This window comes from Fukomys damarensis, unplaced genomic scaffold (assembly GCF_012274545.1).
Source record: "Fukomys damarensis isolate Sample0158 unplaced genomic scaffold, DMR_v1.0_HiC HiC_scaffold_27, whole genome shotgun sequence".
In the NCBI taxonomy this organism is placed as follows: Eukaryota; Metazoa; Chordata; class Mammalia; order Rodentia; family Bathyergidae; genus Fukomys; species Fukomys damarensis.
Genome location: NW_022900939.1, coordinates 26,290,156 through 26,308,499, shown reverse-complemented (window position 1 = coordinate 26,308,499; position 18,344 = coordinate 26,290,156). Strand labels below are relative to the sequence as shown.

The window sequence follows — 18,344 nt, the reverse complement described above, 5'->3', positions numbered from 1 at the left end:
TCCTGCTGGAATATGCATGTGCGTGCGTGCATGCATGTGTGCGTGCGTACATGCATGTGTGTGTGTGTGTGTGTGTGTGTGTGTGTGTGTATTAAGAGTTCCCTATATACCTGATTGCTTTTAAATGTCTCCCCAAAGAGTTTCATACCAGATTCTTAGGGCTTTAGGTGTTCTATTACATTCCTCTTCCCTAGCCTTTGCCCAGGTGTCCAAAGTAATACAGATCCACTGCAGCTTTCATTTATCAGAGTCCACTTACTTTGATAGTTTCTGCCACCTCAGGATCCAAGCAATGCCATAATGCCTACCTTTGTGTTGAGTGACATAAGCTAGAAATCAGTCCCTTGGGAAGCTCACACACAGATCAAAGGTTGTACAGGAATTCTGCACTGTGCTTTTGGCCTGAGGAAGGCACCAGCAATAGGCCACCACCTTTCAGCTGTAATGCACATGGCAGGGTGGGACAAGGGTGAGTAAAAAGCATTATAAACTTCCCATGATTTTGAAAGGCCTGAATTTCCCATGGTTTGAACTGAAGGAGTTCACTTGGTCACTGGAGAACTCTGATTGGTTTATGGAGTTCCTATGAAGTTATTTTGGTCAGTCTCCAGTTGCTTTTCTAATGCTACCAAGAGGGAAAAAGAACTTGAAAGTTTCCTAGCTCATAATCACACTAACATCACTCTTCTATTTTTAAATGAGTTATATAAAAATATACTTCAATATTTCTATGTGGCTAGATTTTATCAGTTACACATTCATTGTTATTTTCTAGGCTTTTTACTTTTATTGGACTCTAGCTGGAATCTAGCTTTTGTGATTTCTATGAAAATGTGTACTCATTTTAAAAACCATTCTACAACTGTTTAAAGAGAGCATTTTCTATTGTTGTAAAGTTACATATGTTTATTAAACTAAGGTGAATAACTGTTATTCAAATAATTTACTTACTTATTTTGCCTAATTGATTTGTCAATTTCTTTCTTTTTTTGGTACTGGGGATTGAACTCAGGTCCTTGCACTTGCAAGGCAGGCCACTGAACAGCTGAGCTAAATCCCCGGCCCTGATTTGTCAATTTCTGAGAGAGCAATATGAAATGTCCCACCATGATTGTCCACTTTTTATCATAAAAGTTTTGGCTTGGTAAGTTATGACTAGTACATTTTTCTGATGCATTATGTCTCACTTTGTTTTGCTTAATGTTTTTGTCTTGATTCTGTTAAAATTATGTTTGATATTAATATTGCCACTCATTACTGAATTTTGTTACCATCTTCCCGATTAAATTTATTTTATATTTTCAACCTTCTATGTCTTCTGTATTTTACATATATTTCATAATGCGCATAAACTTGAGAGTCTTTTTATTCCCTTTTTCTTTTTGTTAGTTTAATTCATTCATATTTGTTTTCATTTATTTCTGACACATTGTTCTGTTCTGTATTTGCTATGCTGAGCTTTTTCTTCCCAACATACTCTATTCCCCATCATTAACTACACTAGTCGTATTTCATTTTTCAAACTTTCAGAAGTTTCATTTAGAAGTACAACACTTAATTCCCAATGTTTCTCAAAGTGAAAATTAAGGATCAATTATTTCAGTTACACTGGACATTTTTAAAAATTATGGTAAAATATATGCACATAAGATTTACCAATTTAACTATTTTTAAGGGTACAATTCACAGCATGAAGTAAATTCTCATTGTTTTGCAACCATCATAGTATCCACCCCTACACATCTTTCATCACTCTAAATAAAATTCTGTGTCCATTACACAGTAACTCTCAATTCTTCCATCCTCCTATTCCATGTTAACAATTTTATTTTCCATCTCTTAAATCTGACTATTCCAGGTACCTCATATAGTGGAGTCATAAAATCATTTATCCTTTTGTGTTTGGCTTATCTGTTCTAGCAGAAAAATATTCCATTGTACACATATGCTACTACTTTGTTTAGACATTCATTTCTTTAAGAAGGCTTTGGGACACTTCCATGTCCTGGCTACTATGAATACAGGTGCTATGAACATGAGTAACAAATATCTGTTCAAGTTCTTCATTTCAATTCTTTTGGGTAGGTACCCATAGTAGCATTTTTTGAGAAACCACCACATCGTTTTCCACAGTGGCCACACCATTTTACATCAGCAAAGCATAAGGGTTCCAATTTTTCCATGTGCTCACCAAGACTTGTTTTACTAACACCCACCTTAATATGTGTAAAGCGGCATCTCAGTGTAGTTTTCACTTGTATTTCCCTAATGATTAGTAATGTTGAGTATCTTTATTTCTTGCTTATCTTTGGAGAACTGTCTATTGGTGTCTTTTGCCCATTTTTGATTTGGATATTTTTTATTGTTGAGTTTTTAGAATTCTTTACATATTCTAGATACTATACCTAATCATATACATAATTTTCAAATTTCTTTCATTCCATGGAGTGCCTTTTTGTTCTGTTAATAAAGCCCTTTGATGTATAATCTGGAGTACTTAGATAGCAGAGTCTCACTGTAGACCTAAAGAATCAGAGTACCTTGACGATGAAGTCTGATCATCTGTGTTTTTAAACAGCATATGAGGTGATTACTAAGCTTATTTACTTACATGCATGTATAAGTTTACAGTATGAGTTTACATACATACATAAGTATATATGTCGTGTAGGGCCTCATACATGTTAGGTGAAGTGTTCTACCACTGATCCGCACCTCAATCGTTTTTTGTTTTTCACTTTGAGATAGGCTCTAAGTTGCCCAGTGTGGTCTTGAGCTTGGTGAGCCTCCTACTTCAGCCTCCAGGCTAGTTGAGATTACAGGGATACACCACCATATCCAGCTTCTTCATTATTTTTGTTATTGCCCATTAATTTTTTGCTAGCATTCAGAATCATTTTGGAAAAAAATTTTGATCAGGATATCTTGATTTTTTTTTCTGAGGAAAGAAAAATTCTAATTTTTACCCATTCAGCACCGCAACTTGGGTCTTTTATTAAAATTGCACAGAATTTTAGCTCTTGTTTTTGTGCCAAGCTTTCATATTTTAGAGAATTCTTTCCTTATAACTGCAATGAAGCCTCTTAGCCACACTATCAATAACTTTTAGACAACTATAAATATCATAACTTTCTTTATGATTGATTTTTATATATTTTGGCTTTTTTATATACATAAATATTTCATTTGTTGGATTATATCTTTAAGAAATGTTTTCAGACTATGAACAATAGATGTTCTGGATTTCAACATTTATATTTTTCCTTCCATATAGATACATTAGCTACTGATGAGAAAAGTCAAAATAATTTCTTTCACATACAGTCACATAAATTTAATCACACTGACAACTCTGTAGAATACTATATTGCAGATGAAAAATCTGTTCTTCAAAGTCTGAACTGGAGAAATGAGTCCTATTCTCATTTGTCAATAAGTAGCTTTTTTGTTTTTACAAAATATTTTCTCCTCTTTCTCACTCTGCAATCTTTTAGTCCTTCTCTTCATATTTGGGTCTTAGAAATATCACCAATATACATGTTTTCTCTCCCTTGCAGCCATTGTTCCTACTTAGTATCTATTGGCCCTTCAAAATCAACAAAACTTTTCCCTAATTATAATTATAAAGTCAATTCTCTCCCCTGACCTCCAGGTTTTATTCTTTCTGGAACAGAGACAGATGATGGTTTCTGGGATTTTGCTTCACTCCTGTTTCACACTTACTTGGTTTTTGACCTTATGTTTAAAAATATTCATTCATCTTCTATATTGATTTTCTCCATTAGCCTTATCCATTTTATTATTCGGACTTGCTATTGAGTCATTTTATTTTGGTAATGTTAATTTCTAAGAACATTTTCTTTTTTATATACCTTTTAATTTATTCTAGTGTCCATTGTTCTTTCAGTCCCTTCAGTGACTATTTTTCCCCTTACTTCTTTTCTTTCTTACTGATATTTTGAAAATGCCTCATAATTTGTAATTTTCCATTTACAATTAAAATGTGGAATTAGGTGAACTGTACTGAAGAGACAGTCTTGGGGTTTCTATGCAGGCAACAGGTTCATCTAACCACTTCCTATTTTTGTGTCCCATGAAGAGCTAGTATCACTTCAAGTTTGGCACACTTATAATCCAGATCCAATGCCAATTCTAGAAACTTTTCTACAGCAGATTGCCCACTTATCTATGAAATTATCAAATTATTATTTCAGCTTCAATGAAGGAGCACTTGTTATCGATAACCTCTCGTTAAACATGAGGCATGAGAAAGAAGTTACATTAATCAGCTTCCTACAAGGATATACTCTGGTCTACTCTCATGTCCTGTGGATGCTAATCTTAATGCTGAGAATCTCTGTCTCTCCTATACCATCTAGATTGCAGCTTTTCTCTACTGATTTATTTTCTTTCTGTATTCTATTTTATTTATTTTTGGTTCTAGGGATTGAAGGTGTGTTAAATTTTTAGTGCCAGATTTTCAACAAAGAACTCATGAGCTTTCTATGTAAAATTTCTGCACACTAAAAAGGAACCAAGCAATCATTCAGCTTTTTTTTCTTTTTTTGGTACTGGACATTTCTTGATCACACAGCTTCTATTTGCTTTCTTTCTTCAAGGAATTTCATAAAATGTCCCATCAATCGGTAGTAAACTGTCCTATTTTATTTTAGTATTACAGATTTATTTTTGTTTTCTTTAGTCATAGTCATTTGTTATAATAATAGGTTTGAGAATGAAAGAAAATAAATGGCTATAATTGTTCTGCTACTTGAATTTAGAGGATCAGGGTTATCTTAAATAGAAGCTTTCCCTTCTCTTCTTTAGCCCTAGTATAAACAACCTAAGAGTATTTTTAGATTAAAAGAATTTGCAGATCACTTTAAATTTTGTCAGTATTATACCTGTCAATGGCTTGAAGATCATTGGCTGGATTCCAAGTAGGATCAAATAATATAACAACATTGGCACCAACAAAATTGAGGCCTAGTCCACCAGCCCTGGAAGAAACAGAAAAGAGCTTATTACAAAAGCATAAAAGGCTTCACTATAGCTCAACTGAGCTAAGTTTCTTCAGGTAAAACAATAAAATATCCATTAACATCATAAAAGCAGGGTGATTAAAACACAAATAAGATAGGTGTAGCATATTATTTGCTACTATTCTAGAAAATGCTTAAAAGAAATGATTGTTGGGTCGGGGAGTTAGCTCAGTAGTGCCACCGTCAGCCTTGCAAGCACAAGGTCCTAAATTCAATCCCCAGTACCAAAAAAAAAAAAAAAAAATCATTTTAGCTGATTACATAGGCTGTGCTAGTTTTTATAATTTTTGGGTATTCAAACAATATTTCCATAAGATTTTCTCATATAATTAAAAAGTGTTAGTATTTCAGCTACACAGAATAATACAGTGATACCTCAGTTTACTAACTTAATTTGTTTTATAATTTTGGTAAAGATGGCTGCATTTGTGTTTATGTGGGGAAGATGGCCGTTTTCATGTATATCACCTGATGCAGTTTGAGAACAGAAACAACTTTTGCTGAATGCTTTTGTGAACTGAATTGTTTGCAAACAGAAGCATTTGTGAGTCAAGCTATTATTGTATATACATTTAGAAATCAGTTGAGGAATAGATGCACATCTCTCTATTCCTCCCACCCAATGCAGCCGAAACCCTCGAACATATGTATATATAAAATAAACTTGACTCTGAAAGTGGAGAAAAGACTAGTGGCTGTGAGGCCTAAGAATAACATACAGTGACTTCTTCAGCTTTGTTGTTGCTTAATATAGCCCAAGTTGGCTTCTGCAGAATTTATGAAGTGGGAAATGCCAACAGTCACAGCTTTAAAAAAAGCTCCAAGACAAGGGTTTATGCCCCCTAATACTTACATTTAGAAAGGAGCAAAACCTCATATCAATAATATGAAGTCCTATCTCAAAAAAAAACTAGCAAAAGAAGAGAAAAACTCAAAGCAAACAGAAAGCAGAAAATAGAGCAAAAATCAATACTATTGCACATAAGAAAACAAGATAGAACAAAAAGGAAACAAAAAGCAGAATCTTTGCTAAACCTCTAGCAAGATGTCAAAAGTAAATAGAATACACAAATTACCAATATCAGGAATTAAACAGAAGATACTACTATCCATCCTTCAAATATTAAAAGGATAAGTGAATACTATGAACCACTTTATCTTCATAAACTCAACAAGTTAGAAACTAATTTCACAAAAACCACAAATTACTAAACTCAACTAAATAAAACAAATGATCTGAATAGTCCTATAGCAATTAAAGAAATTAAATAAACATTTTAAATGATCTTAGGGGGGAAAAATCCAGGTTTGATAGCTCCACTAGAGAATTTTATCACTTACAAAAAATTTTCACTAGTTTTTTCGTGGTACGAATGATTGAACCCAGGGCCTCACACATGCTAATCAAGTACTATACAACTGGGCTAAATCTCCAGCCCTTTTAAAATTTCATTGTGAGCCAGGTCTTGTTCAGTTGCCCAGGCTACTCTCAAACTTGCTACCCTCCTGCCTCACCCTCCCGAGTAACTGAGGATTACAAGCTTACACCAAAACATCAGCTTAATATCACTTTCATAAAATCTATTCCATAAAATAAAAAGAACAATTGCCTTTCACGGTATAAAGCTAGTATTATCTTCATCCAAAATACCAAAACTGAACAATGTGAAAAAGAAAAGAAAAAGAAAGAAAACTATACATCAGTATCTCTCATGAACTTAGATATAAAAATCCTCAACAAAGTACCTGTAAATCCAATAATATATAAAAATAATTATATATCACTGCTGGTTTGTATTTATTGAAAAATTGCCAGGCAGGTTCAACATTTGAAACCAATCAATCTATACTGACAGGCTAAAGAAGGAAATCATGTCATACAAATGGATGTTGAGAAAGTATTTGATGAAATCCAGTACTGAATCGTAATAATAAAAAAAAGCTCTTAGGAAATCAGAAATTGAGGAGAAATTCCTCAATTTAACATAAAATATTTACAAGGAAGCCACAATTAACCCCACATTTATAAGTAAAAGGCTGAATTCTTTAAGTCCAAGGATGAAATACTTATTTTCTTTTCTTTTTCTTTTTTTTGGTACTGGGGATCGAACTCAGGACCTTGCACTTGCAAGGCAGGTGGCAGAACCACTGAGCTAAATCCCTGGCCAGAGATAATTATATTCTTGTTCATTGTTCATCACTCTTTAACAAAATACCACAAGTTCTAAGTACTGCAGTAGACAAGAAAAAAAGATAATCAGATTAGGCAGGAAAAAATTAAACTGGCATTATCTCAGGATGAATTATCTATGTAAAAAATCTCAAAGAATCTATGAGGGGAAAACTTGCTAAAAATAACAACTCTAGCAATGTTGGAGGGTGCAAGATTAACCTGACCTACACCCAAGAAAAACAGTATCTGTATTTACAGACTGAATATTCCTTATCTGAATGCTTGGGACCAGAAGTATTATAGACTTAGGATGTTTTTCAGATTTTAGAATATCTGCATATAAGAAGATATTCCAGAGATGGAGGCCAAGTCTAAACATGAATTCATTTATGTTTCAAAACTACCTTACATATTATATTTAATAATTTTGTACATGGTGACATTTGCCCTTAACAGCTCAAGGAGCTAAGGGATTTTTTTTTCTCCTCATGCTGAATAAACTGGGTGTTGTGCACCTACGTTTTGACTGCAACTTGTCACATGAAATCAGGAGTGGAATTTTCCACTGGTGATGTCATACCGGATTTTGGAGCATTTGTGCTTCATATTTTTGGATTAAGGATGCTTGACCCATCAAAACAGTGAATATGTGGAAACCAAAATTTAAAAACCTAACACCATTTACAACCACACCAAAGAAAACCAATCATTAAATACAAAGAGAACAAAACATATACAGGATTCATATTTTTAAAATTACAAATGTTGATTAAAGGGATTACTGCAGATCTAAATAGGAAGACTCAAATAAGTCACAGAATAGCTAATACAGTCGGGGGGGGGGACTTGGAAGAATCACTTTACTTACTGCAAAAAGATGCCACATGTTCTCTACCCCCACTAAGAAGAGAACAAAATGAACAACACCAATAATGACTTCATAATGAGATGCATCTTATACTTTTTTGAGTATATTCTTATACTCAGAATGTTCTTTTCTCCATCTATTTCTTCTCTTCACTGCCACACATGTACTCACTCATCAAAGTCAAAGCCATCCTAGATATCACTTTTTCGTCTGCATCACTACTCCCCTTTCCACTATGAGCCAATCAATATTAAATTCTCATAAGTTTGTCTTGAAAATGTTTATATATGAGTTCATTCTCCTTTCCTCTTACCATTGGCTTTTGTCAAACTGTTAGTATGTTGATATAGGTACTACTTCATTGGCCTCCAGTGATTCCTTAGCAAAGACTTGAATCCATTCCCACTTTACATGAAAATTATTTTAAACAGATTAATAAAAAAACACTAAGTATGACTGTCCTTGAAAATTTTAAAAATCTAATTTCCTATTGACCAGAGATCAACTCTATAGGCTCAATGACCAGTACTATCTTCTCTGCAGCTGGCAAGATACCAGTCACTCTTGAGCTCTAACCAAAGAACCACCAAAATACTAAATTTCCGTCACACACTGCCTTCAGATAATTTTCTTTGCTCTCTTCCTTGCCTGGTTAACTTTTATTTATCTTTCTAGCTTTCATCGTTTACAAATTTTAAACTGAATTTTTTCTCCTTTCTGCTTCCTCTTACTCTGCATTTACCACTTACATGAATGCCAAAAATTTATTTTCAAGCAATTTAATCTTTGGTTAACATACATATGGAATAGAAGCCAACAGAGATATAATTTTTGTATTTTCTATTAATATAAAATTATTACTTACTAGTTTTGTTGAATTTATTTTTCTGTCAGCCAAAACATTAAAAATACTCATTCCCTTGGAATGAAGTCTTTTTCTAAAAAAAAAAGATATCTTCTGAATATATATAATGTTGGTCTATTAAGTTTTAGATTCTAATGTCCTACAGAGCTAGCTTCTTGTATTTCACATATTTTGTAACTGTGATCTTGACATATTTTCAATTTTCTGGTCTACATTCCCTATATTTAATAATTATTTTATAAGGACAATAAAAATTTATACTTTTTCATCTCATTTAAAAGCTTTTGCACAGCAAACAAGTTTTGCACACCAAGAGTGAAGAGAAAACCCACGGAGTTGGAAAAAATTTTTACTAGCTCTTCATCAGATAAAGGACTATTATCTAGAATATATAAAGAACTAAAAAATCAGATTCCTCAAATTTACAGACCCAATCCAAAAATGGGTACCTGAAATGAAAAAACACTTCACAGATGAAGTAGAAACAGCATATAAATATATGAAAAAATTTTAACATCACTGGTCATTCATGAAATGCAATTAAAACAATGCTGAGATTCTATCTCACTCTAGAAAAGATGGCTGCTATCAAGAAATCAACCAATAACAAATGCTGGTGGGGCTGTGGGGAAAAAAGAACTCTTCTCCATTGTTGGTGGGAATATAGAATGGTGGAACCACTGAGGAAATCAGTGTGGAGATTTCTCAAAAAATTAAAACTAGAGGTTCCACTCAACCCCTTTTTGGTAACTTTCCAAAAGAATCAAAAGCATCATACCACAGCGATGTATGCACACTCGTTTATAGTGGCAGAATTTATGATAGCTAAATCTTGGAAGCAGCCCAAATGCCCATCAAACAACTATTGGATAAAGATGATGTGGGTTTTTAATACAATAGAATACTACTCTGCCATGAAAAGAATAAGTTTCAGGCATTTATAGTTTAATGAATGGACCTTGAGACCATACTCTTAAGTGAAATAAACTGGACATATGTTTGTTTCTCTGGAGTGAGAGACTGAAAGTGGAAATAAAGATTAAAATTGGGGAGATTGAGTCAGTAGTGTCCAGAAGTTGTGGGTTTCTTCCTAAAGAGGTATTCCTGTCTGGGGACTGAACGAATGTCTGAGCCTTTGCCTAATAGGAAAGATATATTTGGAATGGTATTTCCTAAGTCACGGGAGATAATTCACATACACGACTAGATGAGGGCAGTGTTTAAGAATGGCAGCTTTGAAATATCGGTGGCCCCCTGTGCCTGATTATTTACCCAATGGGGCCTGTATTTTAGCTTTATCATCTACTTAATCTGGTAGTCTAAACCCTTCCACCAACTGAACTCTGACTTTCATGCTCTGAGAAAATATCCCAGGGGACTGGGCCTTCCTGTCTATTTCCTTCTAATCTATACGAATTTCTGCAGTGAGTATCTTATGTAAAATACAGTAAAAATTTATTGTACAGAATTTCTATTAAATGCTAAAGAAAAAAAAGTAGAGAAAGAAAGTAGGGAGAAATTCTAATAATTCCCCAAATAATATATTCCACGGTTTCCAAAGTATTTCAATATATATTCTAATTTGTTTCATTTATACTGCTAGGTCCTCTTACTTCATTGAAAAGAAAGCCTTGTGCTAATATCTATTTATTTCTTTTCTGTACAAGTCTTTTTTGTCTATAACTTTCATTGAAAAGAAAGTTTTGTGCTAATATCTATTTCTTTTTTGTATGAGTCTTTTTTATCTATAACTTGTACTCTAACATTTTGGTCATTCTTTTAAGATTATGGTACACAGTGTATTAATTAATGTTATTCTTTATTTGTTATAAAATTTTGCTTTTTTCATAGACTTTTAAAAACATTTTATTAATATCTACTTGTATTACACTGAAATAAAGTTTTTAAAAATTTTTTTACTTTTTCAAAGGTACAGCAAAATATCCAAAAACAAAACGTTTTTTTTCCTTTTCATCCTCTCAAACCATTCTCTGAGGTTTTATATTGCCAGTTTCACCTTGTCAGCTGCCTAGGCTATTGTAAGAGTCAACTCACACTTAACTAATGCTTTACATTAGACACAATAATAATCTCACCTACAACTTCTATAAAAATGGTAAAATATTAATATTTCCTCTGTATACCAGGAACTACGCAAGATATTTTCATATAAACTGGTTCTTAATCCTTAGGACAACTCTATGAGCTAAATATTATCTTCCTTTTAAAGATGAGGGAATTGAGAATCAGAAAAATGAATTAACATATTGAAGGCATCCTAAGTAGCTAGGATCTGGATTAAATACTGTACAATCATCCTGACTTAAAGTTCCATGCTGTTAAGGCTTCTTTAGATGAAAGCCTCATGTGGATAAAATGGGGCTTCCTTTTTAGAGGTGGCTGAATCTGTAATGTGTGATCTGGGATTAAGGGTGTGTGATTACTAAAACACTACACTTTGATGACTGGCTTCATACCACCCAAATTCCAGTAGTATGAATAAAAGGCACAGAAAGATGCCATTAAGTTATCTTGTTGTTTTTGCTGTCTTCCTACCACCATGAACTGTTGTTCCTCCGTCACCCTGCCTTGGAGCTGAAACTTCTACAAGCTGTAAGCCAGATACATCTTTCCCCCTTTAACTTTGGGTATCTGGTATTCTGTCTCAGCAACAAGAGAAAAATACCTAAGACAAAATCTGATACCAGAGAAGTGGGATCCTTGCTTTGACATTAACTGGTCATGTGGCTCAAGAGCTTTGGAACTGGCTTGTGGGAAGGGGAAGAGTTAGGAAAGGTTTGGAGATGCCTCACTGAAGAAGTAGAGTTGGAACACTTTAGGTTGTTCTGTATGGGAGGTTCTGGTCAGACAGATCAGAAAGCAAGAAAAGATCAGGCTTGGGAGGTGTCTCTGGGAAGAATATTGCCTTGGCTTCTGGACTTTACACAATGTGTTATGGCTTGGCAGAAAGTGTGCATTTTGCTCATTCCAGAGACTTTGCCTGACACTGACATTAAAAGCAGGGAACTAATGAATCTGGCAGAATAAATTACAAGGCAGTATAATATTGAGGAGGTAGCATGGCTACTGTTGGAGGATTTTGGCCAGATTTATGTTGAGAATCAAAAGCAAAGAGGCCAGCAGAATGATTTAAAACGTTATTTGTTTGGCCAGAAAGGAAGCTTCAATAAAGTTATGGACTACAAATACAGAGGAGAGGAAATCTTGATTGCTGAGAAGGAACAGAAAAGAAAAGATAGCCCGAGGGCATCAGAAGTAGCAGCAGGACTCTACCTGTTGAAGCATCTGAGAAAAGCTGCAAGGAGGTAGAACTGGCCCGAGAGAGAAGCAGTGGGAGCTACAGGCATCTGCAGTGTCCTATGGGTGGAGCCACCCAAGCCCTTTGAAATTCACAATTTGCCAGATTGCGATTTCATGTTTGCTCTGCTGGGTTTTGGACTTGCTTTGATCCCATTCCTTTGTATCCTCATCTGTAACTTTTGGACTGAAAATATCTATCTTGTGTCACTGAATGTTGGAAGTGTTTAACTTTCTTGTCATTTGTACAGGGGCTTGCAGATAAGAATTTGCCTTAAATCCTAGACTGTAGACTTGGATTTTTCAGCAATGCTGAAACTGATAGGACTTGGGCAACTTTTGGAGATGGACTAAATGCTTCTTTGTATAAAGGGATTTGCATGAGTCCTGGAGGGGCCGGGGCAGAATGCTAGGGCTTGTGTTTAAATGTCCCCTCAAAGCCTTATAGCATCTTAGGTGGGACTTTCAAAGGTGGCCAAATCTAGAGTGAGTGACTAATTAAAGGTGCAATGCTAGGCCCAAGAGCACTAGGATCAAAGGTGTGAGAGCTACCCACCCTAAGTAGTCTGAATAAGATAAAAGGGGAAAGAAGAGGCTGTTAAGGTCCTTTGTGCATGCTATGTTGTTTCTCCTCTGGATGCCTGTTTGCCATCCCTGCCTTGGACCCAGTCTATTATGGACTGAAGCCTCTACAAACTGTGAGTAAACAAACTTTCCCCCCTTTAATTTTGGGTGTTGGCTATTTTGTCTCAGCTATGCGAGAAAAGTAACACACATGTTCAACAGAAATTGAAACCTGACCTTTGGAAAATTACTTATTAGAGATGATAGTATAAAGATGTCACAGAGAATTAAAGTCAAAGAAAGAATGTGGAACAGGGAGAAACTTTTGGAAAGGACAAAAAGAATGGCTTAGGATAAATGTGGATGGGATTTAGAAGTCAAGCAAGTGGAGAAATTAAAGGCTGATCTATCTAATAAATCTAATCAACTGCGCTTGATGGTAAAGTTAGATATGAATTCACCTCAGATGCCCTTTACTACCAGAGAAAAAACATTCTGCAATCTTCTAAGACATTCTGAAATTAGAAGCGAGGCCTGAGTTAAAGCAGAGGCAAAGTCTCAGTGCAAGAGATGAGATGATTCTATGATGATAATACAACTAATAAGTCCACTTTCAAACCTGTTACTCTGTTCTTACATGGATAATGACAGGGTTAATCCTTAAAGCAGTAAAGCAGAATATCACTCTTTTCAAGCTATTTGTCTTAAGAGAGAAACCTAATGACCAGGAGATTAGTTCCTTAGTTTTTCCACATTCTATTCCCCCTCTCACAATGCTGGGGATTGAACCCAGGGCCTTGCACATGTTAGGCAGCCATTGTATCACTGAGTTATACCTTCTCTACATTCTATCTTGTAACAAATAAATATATCAAAAAGTATACCTTAACTATTATCTCAATGCTCCACAAAAATGTCTTTAATAAATTCAGCTTTATTTTTATATATTAAACATTATAAAGGGTTAAATATTCATTTAACAGCACTTCCAAAAAAAACTTAAATAATTATAGAGAGATACCATGACAATAACAGGAAGGCTTAACATAGGAATGCCTTTTATAAAACTCAGCATGCAAGAGAAAAACAACAGGGAAATGGAAAAGAAAGCCATGTTGAAGAAATAATAAAAAAGCATTTTCCAGAGCTGAAAAAGAATTTAAGTTTTCAGATTGTCTGGTACAGTAATGAATAACACTAAGATTCAAATACCAATATGTACTTTCAGAATACTACAGATAAAGAAAAACCTCTTATGTGTTCCCAAAAAGGAATAAGAATTAGAATGGCATTGGCATCTACTTAGCAATATTAAATACCAAAAGACAATGCTGTAATTCCTTCAAAGATCTGAGAGGAAACTAATTTCAATTGAGATTTTATAGTGAACCAAAGTATCAATTTAGTGAGAAGGTATATAAAAGACATTTCCTATATTCAAGGACGTGGAAAGTTTACTTTCTATACATCTTGTCTTAGTTTTCTTTTGCTGAGACAAAATACTTAATACCCAAGTTAAAGGAACAGAAGCTTATTTTGGCTCAGAGTTTGTAGAGGTTCCAGTTCACAGTTGGCTGGCTCCAAGCAGGGCAGCATGGTAGAGGGGCATCACATGGTGGAGTGGCAAGGAGAAACAATGTATGGCAGGCAGAAGGCAGCAAAACAGTAAAGTAGCAAAGAAGCAGCATGGGACAAGCAGTGACCCTCTTTCTATCCCTTACATCCTATCCAGGCTACCCACCTAAGGGCAGCATAATCCTAGTATCACATCATGAATCAATCCCAGCATCATATCTTTGATTCCAGCAGCACACACCCTAGATCCAGCCTCCTCTGTAAAACCTTATGTATGACTGCATGGGGCTTTGGGAAGACATCTAAATACCAGCCATAACCTAAGTTACTTGACTAAATTTTCCAGGAAAACCATGAGTGAAACCAAGCGAAGATGACATGGGGTCCAAGTCAGATAGCCAATGCAGAAAAGAAGTAAAAGAAAGCTTCAAGATGATGGTACATTACCATGCCGAGAAAACAATCAGCCCAGAATGAAACCAAAAGATAAAAGGTTTCAAGAGGGAGATCTTCAGAACTGAAAGGATTCAACAGAAGAGAAAATAAAAATAAAAATTAGAATGAAATTAAAATGAAAATAAGAATATTTTCAGGTTTATTTTAAAAGACAAAAAATACATGGAGGGAAAACTGAGTAAGACAGTCATGACTGAAACATGAAGTAAACTAAACTGTGCAAACATAAGGAATGAAATATTAGAAAAGAGAATTAATTTAATATTAAGACTAGACTCCATGAATTGGCTAAAAGGTCATGAACAGTCAGAGAAGTTACCTTAGCACTACTTGGCCCAACATTAAACAGTATTTGCAAAATTAGGAAAATGTAAAATGCTGGATTTTGACCTCTATTTTAGAGTCGATATATGAACAAGTTACAGGATTTACTCAAAACATTAATACCCTGAAAAAGTAAAAGTTTAAAAAGTTGACAGATAATACAAGCAGGAGACAAAAGTAGAAGCGTAGATGTATGATAATGTTAATATCACAAGGACTTAGAGGAGTGGTAGTCCACCAGGACTATGAACAAGGACTTAGAAGAGATGTAGAAAGTTAATAAACCAAACATCATTAAAAGTTGGATACTTTTCAGTGAAACAAGGGAACAAATCAAAAATAAAAAACGGGAGGGCAGGGACAAGGGAAAAAATGAGAACCAAGACCTGTCATGTAAAGGTATACAATCTCAATAATGAATGTAACTGTACAGTATAACCTAAAATGTACCAATAAACTCAATTTTAAAAAAAAAGAATAAAAAACGGACAACATGGACTCCAAGTAAAATGGATCCAAAACAGAATAGTGATGTAAAGTTATAAAAGTAGTTTACAAATAATAAAATAGCAAACATTGTGAGGAAAAGAAAGAATAGTGAAAGATTAAATCCTCTTTCATAAGACATTCTATACTGTATAAAGTTCACAGATTTAGTTTTCTGGCAAGAAAATGGCTAATGAAAATGTGAAAACACTTCTACTTCAGTAGAAGTTACAGTGGTATCTTGGTTCATGAACTTAATTCGTTCCACAGTTCTGGTCACAAACCAGACTGGATGAGAACCATATCAAATTACTGCATAAGGTCAACATTGAAAGTAAGCACTGAATTTGATTCAGTTCTTGTCCAATTTAGTTTGTGACCAGAATCATGGAAAGAAGATTGTGAACTGTACCACTATAAAAGTGATCCACAGCAAAATGAGAAAAATTAACAGTACCTGAACTTGTCTTTTGCAAAACACAGCTGAAGAATGTATTTATTATATTATTTAAGTAATTTATTTATGTAATGACAGTGTAAAAAGTTATTTCTTGAGTACAGGTCACAGAAAAACAGAAGTTAAGGCAAAGCCAGGTGATACAAATAGAAACCCCAACCATCAGTCTCCAGAGGACTTCCACAGAAGAAGAAAGCCGTCCTGAAGCTAAGTTCAAAACAAAATATTACAAAATAGGTGAATAAATTACCTACCATTTGCAAGAGCCAGAGTGGACACCAAAGAGAAGGATTAACATCCTCAAGTATAGGGGAGATAGAACAAAAGTGCTATCTAAAAGGAGACTTCTTTAAAAGAGTGATTAAAATTACCAAAGAAATAAAAGGTTAGAAATTATAAAAACAGAATGAAAGTAAAATAAAATAATTTGCAAAAAGCAGGATTCTAAAAATGAAAAATACAGTTTTTAAAAATTAAAAATTCTACTGGGACAGTGGTGCATACCTGTAATTCCAGCTACTCAGGAAGCTGAGACAGGAGGATCGCAAGTTCAAGGACAGTGTGGGCAACTCAGCCAGACCCCATATTAAAAATAAAAATCTCTTCAGGGGTTAAATAACAATTTTTGTAAGATAGATGAAGAGATAATTAGGATCTTTACAGCAATTCTCAGCAAACTGAATTGGAGGTGAAAAAAAGATGAGGAGACTTCTTACTACTTGCTATTATAGGTTCTATATTATTTCGATTGTATTTATCACTATGAAACACATTATACTTATGCGTGTTTCACAAATCTGATTTGAATATAGTATTCTATATCATTTAATGCATTTATAAAAGCAATCATGCAAGAAAGGACTTCTCAAATTCATTTATAGGAAAACAGGAATCCAAAGTATCTCTTCTTTCGACACTAGTTGTGGAAATGAAGATTAATTTTAGTGGTCTAAATTTTAGTATATCTCATTACAAATGTATCTGAATCCTCATTTTAAGACAATTTTTATTGTTTTTCTTCATGCATTTTACATTTTTATTTTTAAAGTCCCTTGAAATTCTTTTTAAAAGATAGTGGGAGTAAATCTGTAAAACTCATGTCAAAAATTATGGGTTTATTACTCCCAAAAGAGATTCCCATAGCTTAGGTATTTATATTGATTTAAATATTCCTCTAATATGCATATTATCTTTAGATGAGCTGAATCAGAGGTTCGTAAACAGATGTTAGAACTAGTTTGGCTTTGATAAAACATCTATCTGCGGAGCTGGCTCCATGAGGACATAGTAGAGGAAGAGGAGTCAGACTTGGAACACAGGTCCAGAGGCTCTCGAGCTCCTGAAAACTCCTACTGCAGTGTTGCCCAATTACCAGGAGAATGAGAAATGAGTCACAACACTGCTCCGGAAATCTGGGAGGCTGCACCCATTTTTAAAAACTGTTATCTTTAAAAAACCTATATTTAATACAAGGGAAAGTCAGTGTTAAAGAAATGAGAAGAAAGATTATGTGAAATTCAAGATACTATTATTTCAATTATAATTAATAGCATTTTGGCTGCTTCTCCTTAAAGTCAAATAAAAATAACATAAGTATATCCATTCAAAATTAATCCACTAATAGCTCTAAAATTACTCTAAATCATAAAACAATTAGATTAAAATCAAGCTATCAAATTTTATTTTCTTACATCGTAGAGACAAGGCAAATGTTAACATCTTGTGTACTGTTGAACTCTTTCACGATCCTGAGTCTTTCCTCTGATTTTGTACTTCCGTCAAGTCGCCGGTAATCAAGCCCAGACGCCATACAGTACTGCTGCAGCACATCGAGCAACTGCAAGGAAGGCAAGGGGGACGGGCAAACACACAATTTTGGTTTATAAGTTTCATTCCATTATAAAGGCTGGATTTGCCAAGCTTTAATTATTAGTGTTCATGATTTCTTTAAAATTCTATGAGCAGTAAGTATTTGGGGGGCTAGGCTTGTACCTTGAGTGGTAGAGCACTTGCCTAGCATGTAAAGGTCTGGGTCTGATCACCAGTGCCACAAAAAATAGAATAAATAAATATTTTTCATACTTCTGACCCACTAGCTCTCTTCATTATTCTGAAACTGGCTTTAACATTTAAAGATGTTTGATTAAAAAAAAAATAAACCAAGTAAAAAGAAAATTATTGGTCAAATCATTTATAAAAATTATTTTACTACTTGG

The 18,344-nt window shown here is 34.3% G+C and overlaps 1 protein-coding gene across 2 annotated transcripts in view; it reads right to left on the bottom strand.

The window, feature by feature from the left end:
* The window catches only part of Ercc6l2 (ERCC excision repair 6 like 2), a 139,809-nt gene that overhangs the window by 63,647 nt on the left and 57,818 nt on the right, over nucleotides 1–18,344 (bottom strand). For both annotated transcript variants that reach the window (XM_010636147.3, XM_010636146.2), the window contains exons 11-12: nucleotides 17,820–17,965; nucleotides 4,905–5,000 (exon numbers count right to left, since the gene is read on the bottom strand). In XM_010636147.3, the coding sequence (XP_010634449.1) occupies nucleotides 4,905–5,000; nucleotides 17,820–17,965 (242 nt within the window). The remainder of the gene's footprint in view (nucleotides 1–4,904; nucleotides 5,001–17,819; nucleotides 17,966–18,344) is intronic.